The 20,142-nt window shown below is 37.8% G+C and overlaps 1 protein-coding gene across 1 annotated transcript in view; it reads right to left on the reverse strand.

Annotated features, from left to right (window-relative positions):
- The window catches only part of TUSC3 (tumor suppressor candidate 3), a 120,260-nt gene that overhangs the window by 45,153 nt on the left and 54,965 nt on the right, over positions 1 to 20,142 (reverse strand). The window contains exons 4-6 of the mRNA XM_062641253.1: positions 19,000 to 19,140; positions 18,374 to 18,514; positions 11,656 to 11,745 (exon numbers count right to left, since the gene is read on the reverse strand). Of these exons, the coding sequence (XP_062497237.1) occupies positions 11,656 to 11,745; positions 18,374 to 18,514; positions 19,000 to 19,140 (372 nt within the window). The remainder of the gene's footprint in view (positions 1 to 11,655; positions 11,746 to 18,373; positions 18,515 to 18,999; positions 19,141 to 20,142) is intronic.

Genomic DNA, 20,142 nt, shown 5'->3' on the forward strand with positions numbered 1-20,142 from the left:
TAAGTATGGGCTGAATATGATTCATTAATGCGATATGCCTATAAAAAATTAAGTCAAAATCAAGGTAAAAAGTATCTCATCTGCAATTCACCCAATAATTAAAAGTTTAATTTGAATAAAAAGTGGTAGAACACCACTGTAAAACAAGTTTGCTAGCAAAATCTTAAAGTAAGATTCTGATAAGCTGTACTTTGCTCATGAGTGGACAATGTACAAGGGCCCTCCCACTACTGTGTACTCATGCATTATGAATTAAGCATTCATGCTCTTTGTTGGATCAAAGCTAAAACAGCTGTACTTTCCTTTCTCAAATTGCTGTTTTGTGTTTATTATTTCAGTTGTGTTCTTTGTTTCAAGATTCATTGTAACCTGTGCTGTATCTGGTATCATTTCTTTCTAGAATCTTTTCCTCAGCTTTAAAGAAGCTTGTTTGGAGGGGGTTCAATTATTTTTTTATGTAGCAGTAGTAGGGTAATGAGAAATTAAACATGAAAAAAAAGAAAAAATGCAAATTTAATCTGTACTCTTTTTATTTTTCCAATTACTCAAGGTTTGCAAAACATCTGCCTGAATTTAATGTAATGTTTTTAAGGGTCGAGAGGAATACAGTGGAAAGACCACAGTACAAACACACTTTGGTCCCTCTGTAAAGACTGCCTGAAGTGGTATATTGATGGCTTGGCTTTGAGAGAGAAGATTTGGGAAGGGCTTTAACCACGCTTACTACAAGCATGATGATTCACATCATGTCCTTATTGTCATGGATTTTCCAGAGATAATTAATAATAATGCAAATGATCAATTGCTGGGATAGTAAATGACTAACAGCATGAATTTAATTCAATTTGGTTCACAAATCGATTCTTAAAATCCATCCTTAAATTGTGCAGCTGATCTAATGCTTGAATTATTTCTACTTACTGTAGCATATTTCTAGTTAAATGCACATTCAGAAGGTGAAGAAGCTGACACTGACAAAATTCTCTCCAGTTCTGAGAGCACTACTATGCCCAAATATTTCAGCACTTTTCCAGAGCTCAATTTTAAAGTTTTGTTTTTACATACAAAACATTTTAATGGCAGTATACCTACTTGTGTTCTGAAAACAATCTGTGTCTTTTTGGCCCTATTTTCAGCATTAGTATTATCTTAAATGACAGCATCTGACAAGATCAGATGGTGTTTATTCATTCATTACACCGTTCATTGAAGTGTTCTCTGTCTACAGGCAAATAATAATAATTGAAAAAATTTTCAAGTTTAGTTCTAGGACTCTGGTATTTAGACACAGAAAAGACTATGGAATAATGCTGCCTTTTACCTGACATGGATTACTCAAGATGATTAATATGAACTACAGAATTAAGGATGTGCAAAAGGCACAGGCATATTTCTTTGTTTGGAATGTTTTTTAGAACAGTGATTATTAAAAAAAAAACAACAAAAAAGTCTTAGACCAATTTCTTCTTTCATTCCATTGACCCATATTAGAAGTATGAAGTGCTGGTAAATGCAGACAACTTTCCTATTCTAAATGATAATGCTATTTTCTCTTCATGTGAGGCACTCTACTTCGCTAAGTGACCTCAGGACCTGTGAACAGGAAGGAGGTTATTTCATGGTTTTCTTTATTGCTCAAAAATTAGATTTGCAAGACCGTCAATAAAGAGGTCTTTATAACTTTTTACTGTGCCTAAAGCATTCCAGCCTTAAACAGCTTTCATATAAATAGTACCTTTTAAAGGGGACAGTGCAAAATGTCTTCTTTTTTTTAGTACAAACTTGTAGAAAAGAACTACAGTCCAACAAATATAAAAATTTCATTCTGTAAGTACTGAATACTAAGAAAATGTGATGTACATTAAATCTAGTCCTTAACGCACTTCTGTGCATCATATTACCTTGATACAAGATGTCCTTAAATCATTTAAGGACCAGATCAACCTCAGTAGAGGTCTCTGTCTGAACCAGAGATAATGAGTAAATCAGTTCATGACGGACTGTCTGAAGTACGTTGCTTCATTTACATGTCACTCAAATGCATATTCTTTTTCTTGACATTATTCACAGGCAAAAGAGAAATCTGATCTGTTAAACTGAAATGACAGCAGTAGAGCTTACTAGCAAAACTATATGTAAAAGGAAAAGCTCTCCAAAGGAAAATTGCAGCAGGTCTCTATAAGGGTCTGCATAATAGAAAATATTTTGATGCTTGCTTAGTAATTCACAAAACAATTCCCAGCTGCTGAAATTTTACTTCAGCAAAAGCAACCCTTGTACTACAAATTATCTTTCTGCAGGGAATAGGAAAGATTCACAACATAATCCCTCTAAAGTGTTGAGCAATACAGAAAATAGATAAAATCTTTCTTCTCCTGTAAAAACTTTCAAGATTATAGAAGAAAATAGACATGGTTAAGCTGTTTAATAGCTATAGGAAGAATGTCTGCACAGCTCTGTTCAGAGAACAGAATCTATATAGAGAAAAATCTCTATGACTGCTCCAGGTTTAATGTTTTCTCATTTCTAGTGTGGATACAGCAGTGATATCATAAGAGTAGTAGTGCCACTTATGCAAACATATGCTGTCAGGAGCTCTGAAAAGGTGTACTGCTTGGCTAAGTCTAATTTTATTAAAGTCAGTGCTTATTCTAATCAAGAATGCAGGTAAATCAGCTTTTACTGAAGAGAAGGATAAAATTTACCTTGATTGTACAATTAAAAGAATAATGTGGATGGTGAAACACTGGAACAGGTTGGGGAATCCCTAACCATGAAGATTTGCAAAATTTGCTTAGACAAAGGCCTGAGCAACCTGACCAGCTTTGAACAAGCAGCTGGACTAGAGACCATCAGAGGTACCTTTCCATCAAATTTATTTTATTAGAGAAGGCTCTCACTTTTTAACATCTACACAACCAGTAAAGACCAGGAACTCATTAAAACTAGATTCCTACCTGGCACTCAAGCAGGATTTAAGACAATGTCTCTTGTTTGAATAATAACAGATTCAATAACAGATTGAATAATGAGCAGATTTTTCCCTTGTTATCATACTGTTTCTCTGTTTTAAGAAAACATTTTTCTGTGTGGCACTATCATTCTATCCTAAGATGCTTCATAATTTCACATATTTGAGGTCTCTCCAGCTTCTGACACAAAAAGAACTATTGAGTACAAAACAGTTCTTCATTCAAATGAGACCAAATTGCTTCTAGGAGACCATCTACAATTAGCAAAAGGTGGTGGTGGGGAAGTGTTTGTTATTTGAAAATGGTACAAGTGAATTAAAATTGGACTTCTGTTGTCACAAACAGCAACTAAAATACAGCACTATTTTATTAGATTTTATCATGGTAGACTACTTTCTGCCTAATTATTTGTCTAAAATCAAATTTTAGTTGACAGGAGCTCTTCCATCTTTACTCAGCCAAAGCTGCAGTGCTTGCAATACCAAGGTGCTATCTGAACTTTTAAAGCATGTAGGCTTCAAGAACTGACCAGTTTAAGAATTTAGAGGCTCTAATGCCTCATCTAAGCAACTTTTCTTGTCATGACCACTTACCTACCTGTTTCTTCCGACAACAAAAAAGGATACAAAATATTGTGTAAGGTTCTTCTTTTCCAATACCAAGGTAGAAACATGTTATACAGAGTTACTGAAATACAAGTTATAATCACTCCTACAATATCAAAAATTAGGACAGGTATCTTAGACATGAATAGTTTTCCCAATAGTAGTTTAGATAAGATGCCCCCCATTTGTTAATGTACTGATCTATTATTAGAATTAAGATTGTTTTATACTAGTTCTACATCTGACACTGCCAATTGTTCAGATTTTTTTAGTAACTCAAGATGTAAGTTTAATTTAAAGCCTTGAGAAACCCTTTACTAATTGCAGATTCCAAATAGACTCACTGCTTTGATAACCACAGGAAAGCCATTTCATTAAATATGGTTATAACATAAATAACCTACTTATTTCCATCAAGCATATTAACATAAAAAAGGCTATTCCAATAAAATACTAAGAAGTATTCTCAATAGCACTATGGTTGTGATTATTGTCAAGAGATGCACCAAAATACTGCTGCAGTAAAAGTGACACCAATCTGGATAACTTATGTTAGATACTGATACAAGAACCTGCATGAACTTTTTTTATATAATAATAAATCACACAGTAAAGTGACTTTTGCGTGTACTGAAACTGCTACTGAGAAATGTGTCTACTTTCAGAAGCATCAGGCATTACAAATACAATCTTGGTGAAATGTACTTCAAATGTGATCCCAGATAGATTAAAGCCAATAGGACAATACATTTACTGTGACTTACTGAGCTGGAAAGGGAGAGTCACTCTTTAAAAACTGCTCCAAGAAACAGTTCAATTTATTTTAATTAGAATCATATGAAAAAGTCATGTCAGAAAACACAGAGAATTATCTTGAATAAATGTCACTTAGTCCTGCTTAGCATTAGAGGACTAATGTGAATTAAGAACCTCAATATTCTAAGCATAATTTTTTCCCACAGTACCTTAATTTTACATTGACAAATGCAAAAGCGATGCTAGCAGTGAAATATGTTTTTCATTTAACTTCAGAATCATAGACTACCACATGCCCCTACCTGCAGGAACATCTGAAAAGTGGTATTTTAGAGACTGCTCCCAAATAAAGATCAGTGGTTACAGAAATGTGAAAGTACAGAAAAAAAAAAAAAGCTGAATAAACTCCACAACTGAATGACTTACTTAATCTGATATTACAAGGTGTTCTATTTGAAAGATTCGCAACACAGATATAAATTGCTTCAAAAGGACGTAATTTGTCTTAGGCTTAGGCAATTTTAACAAGTTTTTAAAACATAAGATGTGAAAAAAAACCTCAAAATCCAATGCATATGATGGCAAATAACACCATTACCCATTTCATGTGGATAATAAGCATCATCTTATATAGAAAAACCATCTATTATGCGACAAAAATACCGTATTTTTCTCTTTACACAAAAACTTTTCCAACATCTAATAATTTCTTCTCAGAGAACGAAAGAAAATTATGAGCTTGGGAAACCATCTTAAGTCAGTATTTTAGAATCATAGAATCATAGAATGGTTAGGGTTTGAAAGGACCTTAAGATCATCTAGTTCCAACACCCCTGCCATGGGCAGGGACACCTCACACTAAACCATCTCACCCAAGGCTACGTCCAACCTGGTCTTGAACACTGCCAGGGATGGAGCATTCACAACCTCCCTTGGCAACCTATTCCAGTGCCACACCACACTAACAGTAAAGAATTTATTCCTTATATCCAATCTAAAATTCCACTGTTAAAGTTTGAACCTGTTACCCCTTGTCCTGTCACTACATTCCCTAATGAAGAGTCCCTCCCCAGCATCCCTATAGGCCCCCTTCAAATACTGGAAGGCTGCTATAAGGTCTCCATGCCGCCCCCCCGGGGCTCTCCCCTTCCCTGCTCCTAGAGGAACGGGGAGGAGGATCGAGAGAGTGCAACTCCTACGGGCTGAGACAAAAACAGTCCAGGAACCAATGTACAACACAAATCACCACTGCTACCACCAATGACAACAATGATAAGAGAAAATAACAAGGGAAGAGAATACAATACCACTGGCTAAGAAACGAGTCCGACCCAGAAGCCCGTGTCCTTCCGGGTAACTCCCAGTTACCCCCACCCCGGGCATGACATGCTGTAGTATGGAATACCTCTTTGGCTAGCCTGGGTCAGGTGCCCCGTCTCTGCTCCCTCACGGCTTCCCCTCCTCCCTGGCAGAGCATGAGCCTCACAAAGTCCTTGATCAGGGTAAACATCACTTAGCAACAACCAAAAACATTGGTATCACCAGCACTGTTCCCAGGCTGGAAGTCAAAACACAGCAATGCACCAGCTACCACGAAGGAGAAACATGACTGCTACTGCTGAACCCAGGACATCTTCCCAGGCTGCCTGTCCTTGCTTCCACATTTTATAAGCCTCTTTTTTCATTTAAATTTTCCTCAGTAGCTCCTTATCCATCCAAGGAGGTCTCCTGGACCTCCTTCTGCACTTCCTTCTAGCTGGGATGCAACACTCCTGAGTTTGTAGCAGGGGATCCTTGAATATCAACCAAAAGTCTTGGGTCCCCCTGCCCTCTAGGGCTATATCCCATGGAACCTTAACTAAGCAGGTTCCTGAAGAGGCCAAAGTCTGCTCTTTTGAAGTCCAGGGCAGTGAGCTTGCTGCACACTCTTCTCACTGTCCTGAGGATCTCAAATTCGAACATCTCATGATCGCTCTATCCAAGTCTGCCCTGGAGCATCACATTTCCAACGAGCCCTTCCCTGTTGGTGAGCACAAGGTCAAGCATGGCACCTCTCCATGTTGGCTCCTCTATTATTTGCAGAAGGAAGTTGTCATCCACACAATCGAGGACCCTTCTTGATTGTTTGTGCCAGGCCCTACCGTCATTCCAACAGATGTCAGGGTGGGTGAAGTCACCCATGAGAACAAGGGACTGTGAGCGTGAGGATGTTCCTATCTGTCTATAGTGCTTCATCTGCAGATTCTCCTTGATCAGGTGGTCTGGAACAGATCCCCACAATAATGTCTCCCATAGCTGTTCTCCCTTTAAACCTGACCCACAAACTCTCTGTGGACTGCTCACCTGTCCCCAGACAGAGTTCCATACTCTCCAGCCTATCCCTAACATAAAGGGCAACTCCCCCTCCCTGCCTGCCAGGACTGTCTTTTCTAAAAAGCCAGTAACCTTCCATACCAACAGTCCAGTCATAGGAGCCATCCCACCATGTTTCTGCAATGCCTATTATATCATACCCCCGTAGATGTGCACACATCTCTAAATCCTCGTTTGTTCCCCATGCTACGGGCGTTCGCACAGAGGCATCTGAGCCGAGCTCCAACTGAAGCTGGCTTATTGGCTGGAGCGGCTGGGATATCTCTACATTGCTCCGAGCATTTATTATAGGTTCTGGCAACTGACTGGGTGTGTTGGAATGGAATGATGCCCCCTCCCCCAACACATCTAGTTTAAAGCCTCCTTGACCAGTCTGGCAAGACTCCTACCAAAACTGCTCCTTCCCTTTCTTAGACCAGCTTCACCAGCCCCCACTAGACCTGGCCCACAAGCTTGGGTCCTGTGTTCAAGACACCCAAACCCCTGACTATGACACCACCCTTTTAACCAGTTATTAACCTGGCTAATCCTCCTAGCTTTTTTTTAGGTCCTCCCCTGTACCCTGGAGAATTGATGAAAAGACCACCTGAGCTCCAGAGCCCCTAACCACCTCCCCCAGGGCTCTGTAGTCCTTCTTTATGTTCCCCAGGCTACTACTATCTATATCCCTAGCACCCACATGTATCACTAGAAGCAGGTAACAGCCCGTGGGACTTACTAGAGCAGGCAGCCTCTCTGCCACATCCCTGATCCGTGCCCCCGGTAGGCAACACACCTCCCTTGACACAGGGTCTGGCCGGCAGACGAGTGCTTCTGTCCCTTTCAGTGTAGAGTCCCCTACTACTACAACCCGCCGCTTTTTCCTGGCAGCACCAGTAGAGATCTTCTTTACCAGTGCATCAGCCGGCTGTTTCTGGCTCGAGTGTGTTTCCTCATTAGCCTCCTGCATGACAGCAAAGCGGTTCTGCGTGGGGACAACAGATTTAAGACGAAGCCACTTGCTTCTAATTGTCCTTTTCCTCCTTTCTTTGTTGTTTTTTTTTTGCCACTAATTCCCAGCTTCCCGGGTTAACGGCCTCCTTCTTTCCTTCATGAGCTAGAGGTGAAGTTCGAGGCCCCTGCACGGTTTGGGCTGGCAGCAAGCATTCCTGCTCCTCTCAGCTTCCCTGACATCTCACAGTCTATTAACAGCATCCCGCAGCTCAGTCCCTGCTGCAGGAGGACCTCCACCAGGGAGCACCAAGTGCAGCCCTGCCCATTGTGCACCCTCCCCTCACCAGACCAGTGCAGGCACCCTCTACACCCCGAGCTCTGCACTGCAGCCTCCCCTCTCATCGGCTCTGTCTGGGTGCCTACGCCGGCCACCGCCGGGGCAGCCGGAGCAGAGCTCCCAGACCAGGCCCTGATCATACAACGAGTGCTCACCACTGTGCTCACCACTGTGCTCACCACTGTGCTCACCATCCCGCTCGCCTGCCCGCTCAAACTGCCTCGCCGCGCTCCTGGTCGCTCGCGCTCCCTGGGGCCGGTTTTTACCCACTCAGGGCTGGTGCCGCTGCTTCAGGCTCCGTCCCCTGTGAGTCAGCTGCTCGCTCTCGTCAGCTGAGCTGCCAGCTCCCGGGCAGGTCCTGTCGAGGACTTGAGGCTCCCTCGGTGGCTCTTGTCGCTCTGAGTTGAGGCTCCTGGACGCTGATCTCCCCCCAGCTCCGGTGTTGAAGGCGTCCTCTCTCAAGCTACTCACCTCAGCAAAATCAAGCCTGTCCTTTGCCCTATTCTCATTTATAGCAAAATTTCAACCCATTTAAAAAATGCAGTCTTGAGCATACTGTGTAATAAAAATTGTAGGATTTGTATCCAAAGCAAAAAAAAATGGCTGCTAATCCTGGGATACATATACGTCAAAGCTTTCCTATACACTGCTATTTCACTAAAAGCTGATGAAAATCTAATGAGAATTCTGTGCTATTAGGTCAATTAAACAGCAGAACTACCTCTGCAGGAGGCTCAAAAATACGTAATTGCATTCTCCAGCTCACCACAGACCAAGCTCTGAATAAAAATCAGAACTCTCCCAAAACTGTTTTTATACAGACACCAAAGGGATGGTCAAGTTTTCACTCTCAGTCCCAGTAAAAAGGTACAGATTTTAGAGTCACAGAGTCAGTAAGGGCCTAATCCTAAAACAAAGGTATGAGGCAAATGATGAAAAACTCCAGAAATGTGAGAGAAAGCATGTGCCAAAATAGCACCAGATTCATCAACCTAAACCAGAACTGAAATATCAAAGAATGACACTGCATGATTCAGCTGTCTATGTAAAAGTTGATAGTGCTTCCATGTGGACCCAGAAACTGAAATGAGCTGATGGCAATGGGGAATAAAAGTAAGTAACTGCAATAACCTCAGTAAGTGAGCACGTCACACACAAGTACAAAAATATGGTTTAAAAGCTTAATTCAAAGAATACAATCACAGAATTAAAGTAGTTTAGGCAACTGAATCATTTTTGTGCTGGTGCACAAGACAAAAAAATTAAGAACTGGTAATGTTACTGTACAAGATACTGGTGCTAGTAAGTAGTGTTGTTTAAGAAAAGCACACCAATGTCTTTTCATGTTTTGAAAAAACAGGAATTTAAGGAAAATAAATGAGGTATCATCTAAAATTATGACAAGAACAAAGCAAATATTAGGATATGTCTGAGGCAAGAAACAGTTTATAGAGACAGAATATTATCAAATTCTGGTGGCATTATCAGGCTCTACAGCTAGTACAAAACTGAAACATCAACTCCTATGAAATAAAAAAGCTAAGAATTAGCTAACAATAAAACAATTACGCTTGGTGAGCTATTCTATACCTCCTCTTAAAAACAGAATTTTACACGATAAGGCTGTTAACAAGGTTTCAGAGCATTACGTACAAGTAATCCTTGTGCAAAATAGGCATACAAATTTTGAATTGCTAATAAATCCTAGACATTGGAAAGAAAGTGATGAGTTAAATTTCATCCAGATGTAAAGACAGCAGTTGCTAACTTAATGCAGAACAATGTTACACTGAATTATCATGGCTGAATAAATCACACAGAAGTGTTAGATAAGCACTTCTATGACTTCAAATTCACAGGAATATACACAAGTGCTACAAAAATGAAACAGCAAAATGTTCAATAGTGTTACTTGAAAAAAATCCACAATTTAAAAGAGGTAAAAGTGTTACAGAATGCTTATTAAGCTTCTAATACTGGTAAAATAAGAGCTTTAAGTTATAACTATACTGGTCAGTGATACCTTAAATCAACAACTTGGTGACCTTGCGACTGGTTTCACTTACTGTCACAGACAAAAGCTCCAAGGAGGCAAAAGTACTGACACATTGTGAACAAGGAGAGACAAGTGAAACAGAAGCACAAAATAACTTACCTGAAGTCATATATTGAAGCAAAATCAGAAAAGAAGGCATGCATGCTGACTAATACAGCTGATTAGTATCCAGAACTTAAAGCCATCTCTATTATTATTTTCATTACTTAGTTTTGTATGCTAATACTCCTAAACTAGCAGCCTTACAGACACTCAGCTAGGATATGAGTTCACACTCTGAAAACTGAGACAAGATGGCACAAACTGAGGAACAACTGGAGATTTTTTTTTTTGATTACTTAATGTAAGGTACACCTCAGAAACAGCTATTTAAGAAAAGAGCAATGTGTACAAAACTGGATATGGTAAAAACTAATTGGTCACAAATGATGCTTTTTCTTTGCAGTATTTCTCCTTTCTGCCACTCGATAGGAAAGTATCATAAATACTAAGGCACTAATGAAAAACTCTACATTTTTATAAACAGTGTTTTATACAGATTGTTTATTACATTATCAATTCCACTTCTGCATAACAAAGTTGACAGATGGAATCATGTCGTTTTATGACATCAATAAACTGCTACATTCCTGTTAAAAGTAGATCAGTAATCAAATTTAGAACATAATTTTTTCCTACTTCAATTAAGATATGCCACAAAGGGAGGTTTAAATACATTGTTTCTTTAAGACATATGACAGTCTCCTTTAACTAGTGATAGCCAAAGCTGAAAATAGCTTGACAGGACACTAGTTACAAAAAAAGCTTCCTGACTATTAAGTTCACTGCAACACCCCAACAACTTGCCTGAAAAGCTGTAAATAACAAATAGTGGCAGAAACTAGCCAAGATCCTCTTCACCTTCCTGGTACACAGTGAGTTTCTTCTTCTGAACTCTAATTTACTAATCTGTGATCAGGAAGGAGCAAGCAAGACAATTCCTTCAAAGTCAGCAGTAGTGAGGTACAACTAATTTTGGCAGTAGCCAACTATTAGTAACTTCTTATTAAAGCTGGTTAAGAATATAAGTCGAAGGAATAAAGAGATACAGTAAAAAGCATTCCTTAAAAATCAGTGGAAAAATTCCAGGTGTGATGGAAAATGGTACAAAGCATGTGAAAATATTTGCCATCTCCTTTTCTAACTAAAATGCTCAAGAGAGAGGAAGGTAACAAACCTCAAAGGTTTGTGTAAATGAAGCCTGAAAAGAAGAAAATCCAAAACCCAAACAACTCGCTTTTCACTTTCTGAGGGAGCATATTTCTACAAAAGGATACAATACCATTTACCTCTGGGCAGTGGAAATTGTATGGTATCAAACCTTTTATAACACATGCACTACAGCTGAGAACCCGACAAAATTTTGGAAAACATGGCCACTCATTTATTTTCTCAAATCAAAGATGGTGGCACTTTCTAAACATCTGAAATTCCAAAACAGACTCTGCTTGCAGCTGGAGACTTAAAGACTCCAACAGACTGTAATACAGTGCCATGAAACTGCAATTATTTGCAATTGTAGACTCAGTGTAGCAAATTACTATCAATATCATATTTCCCCTCAAAAGGAAAGAATCAACTCACCACTTGTCCATTCTGAGGATTTTTATGTGCATATGGGGGTCCACGGATATGATTCCACATCTGACCAGATGTCATAGCAAATACAACACACTAGAAAAAACAGAAAAAACATGACCATATATTTACTCAGAAAAACTGAATAGAACACCATTCTGCCAGTGATCACAGAATCCCAAGAGTTGGAAGGGACCTCAAAAGATGATCTAGTCCAACCCCCCTGCAAGAGCAGGGTAACCTAGAATACATCACACAGGAAGTTGTCCAGGAGGGCCTTGAATATCTCCAATGTAGGAGACTCCACAACCCCCCTGGGCAACCTGTTCCAGTGATCTGTCACTCTCACAGTAAAGAAATTTTTCCTGATGTTCACATAGAACCTCCTATGCTCCAGTTTACACCCATTGCCCCTTGTCCTATCACTGGACATCACTGAAAAAAACCTAGCTCCATCATCCTGACACTCACCCTTTACATATTTGTAAACATTGATGAGGTCACCCCTCAGTCTCCTCTCCTCCAAGCTAAAGAGACCTAGCTCCCTCAGCCTCTCCTCATAAGAGAGATGTTCCACTCCCTTAATCATCTTTGTAGCTCTGCGCTGGACTCTTCCAAGCAATTCCCTGTCCTCCTTGAACTGAGGGGCCCAGAACTGGACACAATATTCCAGATGCGGCCTCACCAAGGCAGAGTAGAGGGGGAGGAGAACCTCTCTTGACCTACTAACCACCCCCTTTCTAATGCACCCTAGGATGCCATTGGCCTTCTTGGCCACAAGGGCACATTGCTGGCTCATGGTCATCCTCCTATCCACCAGGACCACCAGGTCCCTTTCCCCTTCACTACTGTCCAGCAGGTCAGCCCCCAACCTGTACTGGTACATGGGGTTGTTCCCCAGATGCAAGACTCTGCACTTGCCTTTGTTGAATTTCATCAAGTTTCTCCCTGCCCAACTCTCCAGCTGAATGGCAACACAGCCCTCTGGTGTGTCAGCCACTCCTCCCAGTTTAGTATCATCAGCAAACTTGCTGAGGGTACACTCAGTTCCCTCATCCAGATCATTGATGAAAATACTAAATAAACAGCACTGGTCCCAGCACCGACCCCTGAGGGACTCCACTAGTCACAGACCTCCAGCTAGATTCTGCCCCACTAACCACAACTCTCTGCCTTCTTCCTTTCAACCAGGTCTTGAACCACCTCACTGCCTTCTTTTAGATACATAATTATTTATGTAACCAGATCCAGTATCAAACGCTATTTGATTTTTAGGATAGGGTTTTACAGATGTGCTGCTCTCATAAAATTCTTAATGTCTTCTGTTAGAAAATGAGTTAGCTCAAGACAGAGGTTTTCAAAATCTCACTTGAAAGAATCCTGCCATTACATGCACTTGGAAATGCCACATTACCACATCTATATGGCAAAAAACATTCACAGCAGTAAAAGACATTCATTGCAAATATTCTGCAAACTAGTGTTCAAGATTTATACAACCTTTCATAAAATGAATTCTCCCTCTGATCCAACAGAAATGTTTAACTCACCTGTTTGCTTTCAGGTGTACGAAATGATATATAAAAGCATAAGAAAAAAGAAATCCAGTTGTAGAAAAAAGTGTCTGCCCCATTTTATGAAATTCTCAGTGTGTGTCCTATATGACTATGATTCATTTTAGCTATGAAAAATAATACTGGTTGATTTGGTAAAAAAGTGAAATTCCCTGTGGAAAGAAGTGTGAAGTTAGGTTAGGGATGCATGACAACTGTAAAAACAGACAATTCTTGTAGAATTATATATATAATATTGTCATAACTGCAGAATCTACATGTCATCACAGTCATAGCAAGTGTCATTATAAATACGTTAAGGAAGAAAATACAGTATATTTTGAGTACCAAATGAGAAAAACAAAAATGGGAAACTTGGAGCATATAAATACAGTTTTTGGCTTACCAGTACAGATAATCCTTACAAAAAGTACAGTTTTTACATATATGCTAATTTTTACTGTAAAATACTCCCACCAGCATAATATAGTCATAGTGATTTGAGCAGATGGATCGCAAATGTAAAGATTAATACCATGATGGTTAACTAAAGCAGGGTTTATTAAAAACTCTTTAAAGGGTTTTCTTTAAAAAATGTTTAGAAACATATTAATGAAATAAACGTAAACTATTGCAGGTTTTATCCCCATAAATGCAGCACTGCCACCTCTAGCAATATCATTTGAACAAACTTTGCAAGGCGTTAGGACTGAATCTTAACAACACAGCACAGCACCCACTCACCCCAAAGTGAAGCCAATGAATGCTCTCAGAAATCTAAAGATAAACACTGGAGGAGTAACCATGACATGAGAGAAAGATACTAGGAAATGTGTACATAACAATTTTAACTGTGGTGTTATAATTGAGACTTTTTGCCCTTGTAATAGAAAGAAAAAGAAAATAATGAAAAAAATACATCTTCATGTCGAGTTAAATAATAACTCTTTGTTGTACTGTTAAGTTTTCAATTACACTAGGAACAGATTCTTGACTTGAAATACTGAAGGTGTGTTTCATTTTGCCCTTAGCAGGATTTCTAATATATCAGTATAGTAATTAACATGGGAAATGAAAGCATCATGGTAGTGATTACTAGAAAATGGATTATGTTTTAATTAATAATATGCAAAGAAATGAAGAGAGTGCATGCTTCAGTTACTGGGAAAAGGGTAACAGCTATTTCTATGCCTTGCAGACTGTTTTAGAAATTTATACTGCAATTTTGGTCACACAGGAGATAGCTTATGTGAAAGTACAGAAGTAGAGAAACTGAAAATGTGGGTAACAACTGAGGTGGAAGAGATGTTTTAAAAGGCTAAAAATTAGCTGAAATGTAAAGCACTGAAAGAGGATAGACAGAGAACACAAACTGTGGCGCTCTGAAAGTGAGTTTTCTATGAAAAATTACTCTACCCATTACTGTACTTAATTTACATTCTCTAGGGCCAAATCTTCTTCCATATGGAAAGATTTAAAAAACACTCCACCCCAGTTTATACATAGTCATATACTTTATAACAGATAAATACCTGTTAACATAAGAAAAATTACATTCTAGACTCATTAATCAGTAGTTAATTTTAAGCATAGTTAAAAAAAAAAACAGGCAGACACAGGCATCCAGTTCTGTACTTATTCTATACTATTCTGTATACGTAAGTTTTAACCCTTTTACAATTATTGTTTTAAAGAAATGTAATCCTTTCTTTCCAGTTTAACTTTGCTTCTGTACTCAAAGAAGGCTACAGAATTACAGGATCTGTACTCAATTTCTAAATAACAATCCATCACTTCTTAGAATGTGCAATATAAGATATATAAGACAAGGACAGGAAGTACAACCTAGAAGAAAAGAGAATGGGTTTCTGTATCTTTAAAAAGATACAGATCTCTAACTATGGGAAAAAAAGGAAATTAATAACTTGCATTTATTGCTGTTCTTTTGAGATGCCTATCTACTCATATGGAGAAGCCTCACTTTTTCTAGCCATATCTTTGTAGAAAACACATTACTTTTTTAGCCTCATTCCCACAAGGGGGTAAAGAAGCCACTCCCAACCATGATACCCTTTTGGAGCAAGCTCTTTTGGAGCAGTAACTGATGACAAATGTACTGTATTGTGTACTACTGTGGAGTATATCAGCACAGAACACATTTCTCATAGCCATTAATTGTTATGACAATCATAAGCACATGCTTTGTCTCCTAATTCAAGCAACTTAATAGCCCAGCAGAGTCAACTCCTAGGCAGCTGCCTCTTCTAACCTGAGCAGACTTTGCCTTCCCAGATTCCACTGGTATACAGGCAAATCTGAAATACACACATAAAACCAAAAATTACATGCAGAAAACCACAGTGGCAGCCTAGTGAAGAAAATGCTTTGAAAGAAGCCCTCATAGCCCCTATTCACCCTTGTAGCCCACATTCTAGACAGCTGAACAAGCTCTCAGCACAGTACTGAGTTGTATAAAATACAGCAGTTCCTTCTAAAATGTTAGAAATACATCCAGTTTATGTCATCTGACCTTTTATCCTCTCTGCTTAAGACATGAAGAGTCTTGACAAGAATCTAAACTGCTTCTTTTTGTAAGTGGGCAGGACTCTGCAAATATCTAAGAACTGAAGTCCTTCCTCATCTTTGTGCAACCATGGGACAGAGAAAATTGTCCATAGACGAAGAGTATGATTTGAATTAAAGTCTAAAATAATTTAGGGGACAAATTTTGGATGTGATCTCAAAAAGACATCTTATGGGCTATTATGTACTGTGACTCAGTCATCTGGTTTGCCATTCTAAGAGTCTTCTGGGTAATGTTGCAAGTAAAAATGCCTAAGGCATACAAGATACTACCAGAGTCTGCAGTGCTTCTACAAGGGGATGAAATCACTAATAGCATTGCTGTTGTGCAATCTAATGCTGAGGACAAAACCAGTTCAACAGTTTTGTGATTGGTGTCAACCAGAGATGAAAGCTCTGGTCTTGCTTCTGAAAGTTTACCAAAACCACTACATGCATCACTAAAAATTGCGTTCCTAAATATTCTCATAAAACAGCATTGGAAATATCTCTTATGAGACACTACTTTTTTGTATCAATGGAGATATCAAATTCAGCCAACATTTTGGGGATTCTCTCTTCTCCTGCTAGGCAAAAAAGAAAAAAAACAAAACAAAAAAAAACACACAAAAACACAGAGGCACTTTATGCTGAGATTTTTTTTCTAATTTTAGGTGCAGATCATTCAATTGGGGAGATAGGTACTGTGAATTTTTCATTCAAATAAGAAGTATCCAACATTTGGGAGCATAGAAATGCTCTTCAAAACAAAGATTTGAAAGACAAGGAAAAGTAAACAGGAGACTTGTCTGTTTGCGACGATACAGTTTTCAGAATTCCAGGATATATATGAAAGAGATTCAGTTGAAATTTAAAATGTTATTTTTCAAATGATTAATGAATGCTGGCTACCTAACAGTACATCTCCCGAAAACCAATCAAAACTCAAACCTACAGCTTTTAGAAAAAAAAAATCTCCTGTGCTTTCTCAGTTCCACAATAAAATGAACTGCCAATAAAAAAACTTATTGCCAAAGCTCTTATCAAAAACATGGGCTTCCTGTAGCTGTCCAGGCTTTCGAGGGTTTATTTGTTTTTTAAAGTTGAGAAAGGAAAAAATATTAATGAGGAATATAATTTTTTATTAGTTATACCCTTCCTAAATGAATTTTATTAGACATGACTCTACCCCCTCTACTAGATACCATCTTGCCTATTTTTCCTTTTAATGAGCTTTTACGAAAAAACTCAAAGTTTTATTGGTAGAAAAAGCATCATGGAGGAGATTCATAACTACACGAGACCTTCAAATGAATATATCTATGTATCTTATCCTATTCTAGTCATTTTACAGAAATAAGCTTATCTGTGCAAAAGCCTGCAATCTGGTGTCCCTGCTGATTTCACCAAAAAGAACTTACAACATTAGCTTGTATGTCCACTTGTAGATCTGAATAAAACCAAAAGGACTTCTGGTAACTGCATGACCTTTGCTAAAACACCATTTTGTAGTATGGGCCTTTGACAACATTGTGAAGGTGAAAGAAGAGTAATGATTAAACTGGGAAGCATCGGTTCAAGGCCATGATTAATTGCTAGATACTTTCAGATGCAGGACCTTTTCCTAAAACATCCTCTAAGTGGTATTCATTTTTAAAGTAAAAAGAATTTTACAGGAAACAGTATTAGCAACAACAATAAACAGCATTAATGCCATTTTAATTCCTTTTGATGCTATTACTGCTTGTCAATATAATCAGCAGGATGAAAACTACTGAATGGCATCAACATAATTTCTTTAAATGCTTGATCCCATTAGGACATTGACCCTGTCCACACAGGTTCAGTTGAATGTGATCATAAGTTTTCAGCATTGTAATTTCCAGTTACATGTAAAATGTCCAACTACTGCTAAGGAGAACTGGAAATAAGAAAGAATTGATGTGTTCATTTTCTTAACTCAATTAGGAAGTTAATTATGTCTTCAACTATTTATTGAATACAGATTGTAATAGAATCATTCTTGATTTGACTGATTTTTAACCTCTGAAAGACAAAAACTCTATTCCCCAAAACATTCAAACATTAAACTTCTGATCTGAATCCCTGAGGTATGAAATCGGAATGAAATGGCTGTCTGCAGAGATATATTGCATGGTTAAACAAAGGAAATGCCCTGATTATATCTTTATTTGATGTTTGACAAAAACATCCATTTTGCTGTGCTAATTATTGCTTTACTCAAGTGATCTCTAAAGATTAGGACTCAAAAAAAAAATTAGATTGGTACATATCAAATTTGAGCTTACTGGTGGTAGAATTATCTTTAAATATCGTTGAAAACGATATCATTACTGATTTTACAAAAAAGAGCAGGTTGAACAACAGCAGTGAAGATTAGTAACACTTTTTATTAGAAATATTAGTGACTGATAAAGCTAATGAGAATTAGCCTCAAAATCTAAATTATGAATTTGGTCTGATAGTACCATACTGAACACTGTATTAATGCAATGTTTTTTTAATTTACTTATTGTGCAAGTAATGAAGACACATATGCTAAGACAAGGAGCTAATATTAAATATACTGGTAAGGAAAATCTGCATACCAGAGCTGCCATGGCCCAGCCAGTTTTGTTGTAGATGAACTCCAAGTTATTTCTTCGCAGATACAACAATCCACCAACAAGAGATACCAGAAGAGCCAGTGCAATTGTACCAGAATAGTTAGGAGGCCTGAACACTCTAATCTGGAAAAGATAAATGAAAATACAGATTGCAATAAATGCATACATACAGATCGTCTTATATATAAACAAACAAGGAGTACCTGAAATCTGGTTTCAGCATCAGAAAGACTAAACCCTAAGCTTATATTTAAGTAAGAAAAAAACAGTACTTCCTTTAATACACAAATTGGAAAAAAGTTTTAAGCATCATATTGAACTGCTAAACTCCAAAACACTATTTCTTCAACACATTTGCAGGGTGTCTGGATTAGGAGCACCTACCTTTGGATCTATCTCTTTTGTTTGCATTATATAAGATTTAGTTATTATATAAGATTTAGTTATTAACAACTAAAGATCACAGTATCACTACCTGTTTTCATCCAAAGTAAACTACATACAATTCAACAAAGCAAGAATGGAATATAATCTGCAAAACTGCATAAATTGCCACAGATTACAAAGATACATTTGATTTCAACTTTCAAAATTGTTGAAAGACTTACATGAACATCTGTTCTGTCAGCTATCCATTTAGCTAGCTGCTCAGCTGCAAAGCCGATTCTCTGCAGGTCAAACGTGTCAGCTCTCTTGGGTTTACCTTTTGGAGGAAAATGCATGAAAGTCGGAGCAGAGTTCATATTCAGCTACAAAAACAGGAAAAATAACAGGAAAAAATATTGTAACTCTACCCCCAAAAAATTTTACCTTTTACATACATGACAGCACAAGTCTAATCAGCATGAAAAATAAATATTTTCCTCTATACATTACTCTCTTTTTATACATCTTCAAGTACAGTTCTGCAAAAAAAGAACATTCCTTCCAGTAGACTGGGATGTTTAATTATTCAGAGTATTTCACCCCCAAACTTTTCTGAGTATCTTAATCTTTAAAGTTTTTATACTCTGGAAGAACTTTCCTGCAACTAGTAAAACAGAGACCCCACATTCATCCAATCTGTTCAGGTATATTTGGCTATAAGGAAGACAGTGTGACATTGTTTCTCTTGCCTAATACAATGTTAACAACATTAACTAGCCTTCCACTCGCTTCAAGATGGACTACCCAACAATGACTAGTCTTTTTTGAATTCAGAAAGGCCCAGGTAACTAGCTTAGACTACATAACTAGCCCTAGAAATTACATGACTATGTTGATGTCACTGGAACTATTCACAGTATATCAAAAAAAAAAAAAAAACAACCAAAGGTGATAAACAAATACATTTATATTTTCCACTTTAAATTTTACTTCAACTTTGGTATAGGAGAATATAATTTTAGTATATCAAATTCCTCCATATTCTGTCCATCTTAGAAACAGTGCAGCAAAACACCTGAAAAACTTAACATAGAATCATACACAAAATAAGCGCAATAATTAAAAATGATGCAATATGGAGAGCTTTAAATAACAAAGGCAGACTAAACTTGTTTGCTTCATTACTGCAAAATGAATTTTATCACATTACCAAAACTCAACATTTAACCAAGTACAGAACTGAATAGAAATCACCAGCTACTAAAATATTTTATATCTAAGAGAAAAATAGCCCACTTCTTCAGTGAACTGATTTGGAAATAAGAAAGAAAGACTATGATAAATGTTGTTAAATAGTTGAATAAAATATTTTATAAGATTCGTAT

The sequence above is a fragment of the Pezoporus occidentalis genome, unplaced genomic scaffold (genome assembly GCF_034315485.1).
Source record: "Pezoporus occidentalis ecotype Australia unplaced genomic scaffold, CSIRO_AGI_Poc_V1 ctg1, whole genome shotgun sequence".
Classification (NCBI taxonomy): domain Eukaryota; kingdom Metazoa; phylum Chordata; class Aves; order Psittaciformes; family Psittacidae; genus Pezoporus; species Pezoporus occidentalis.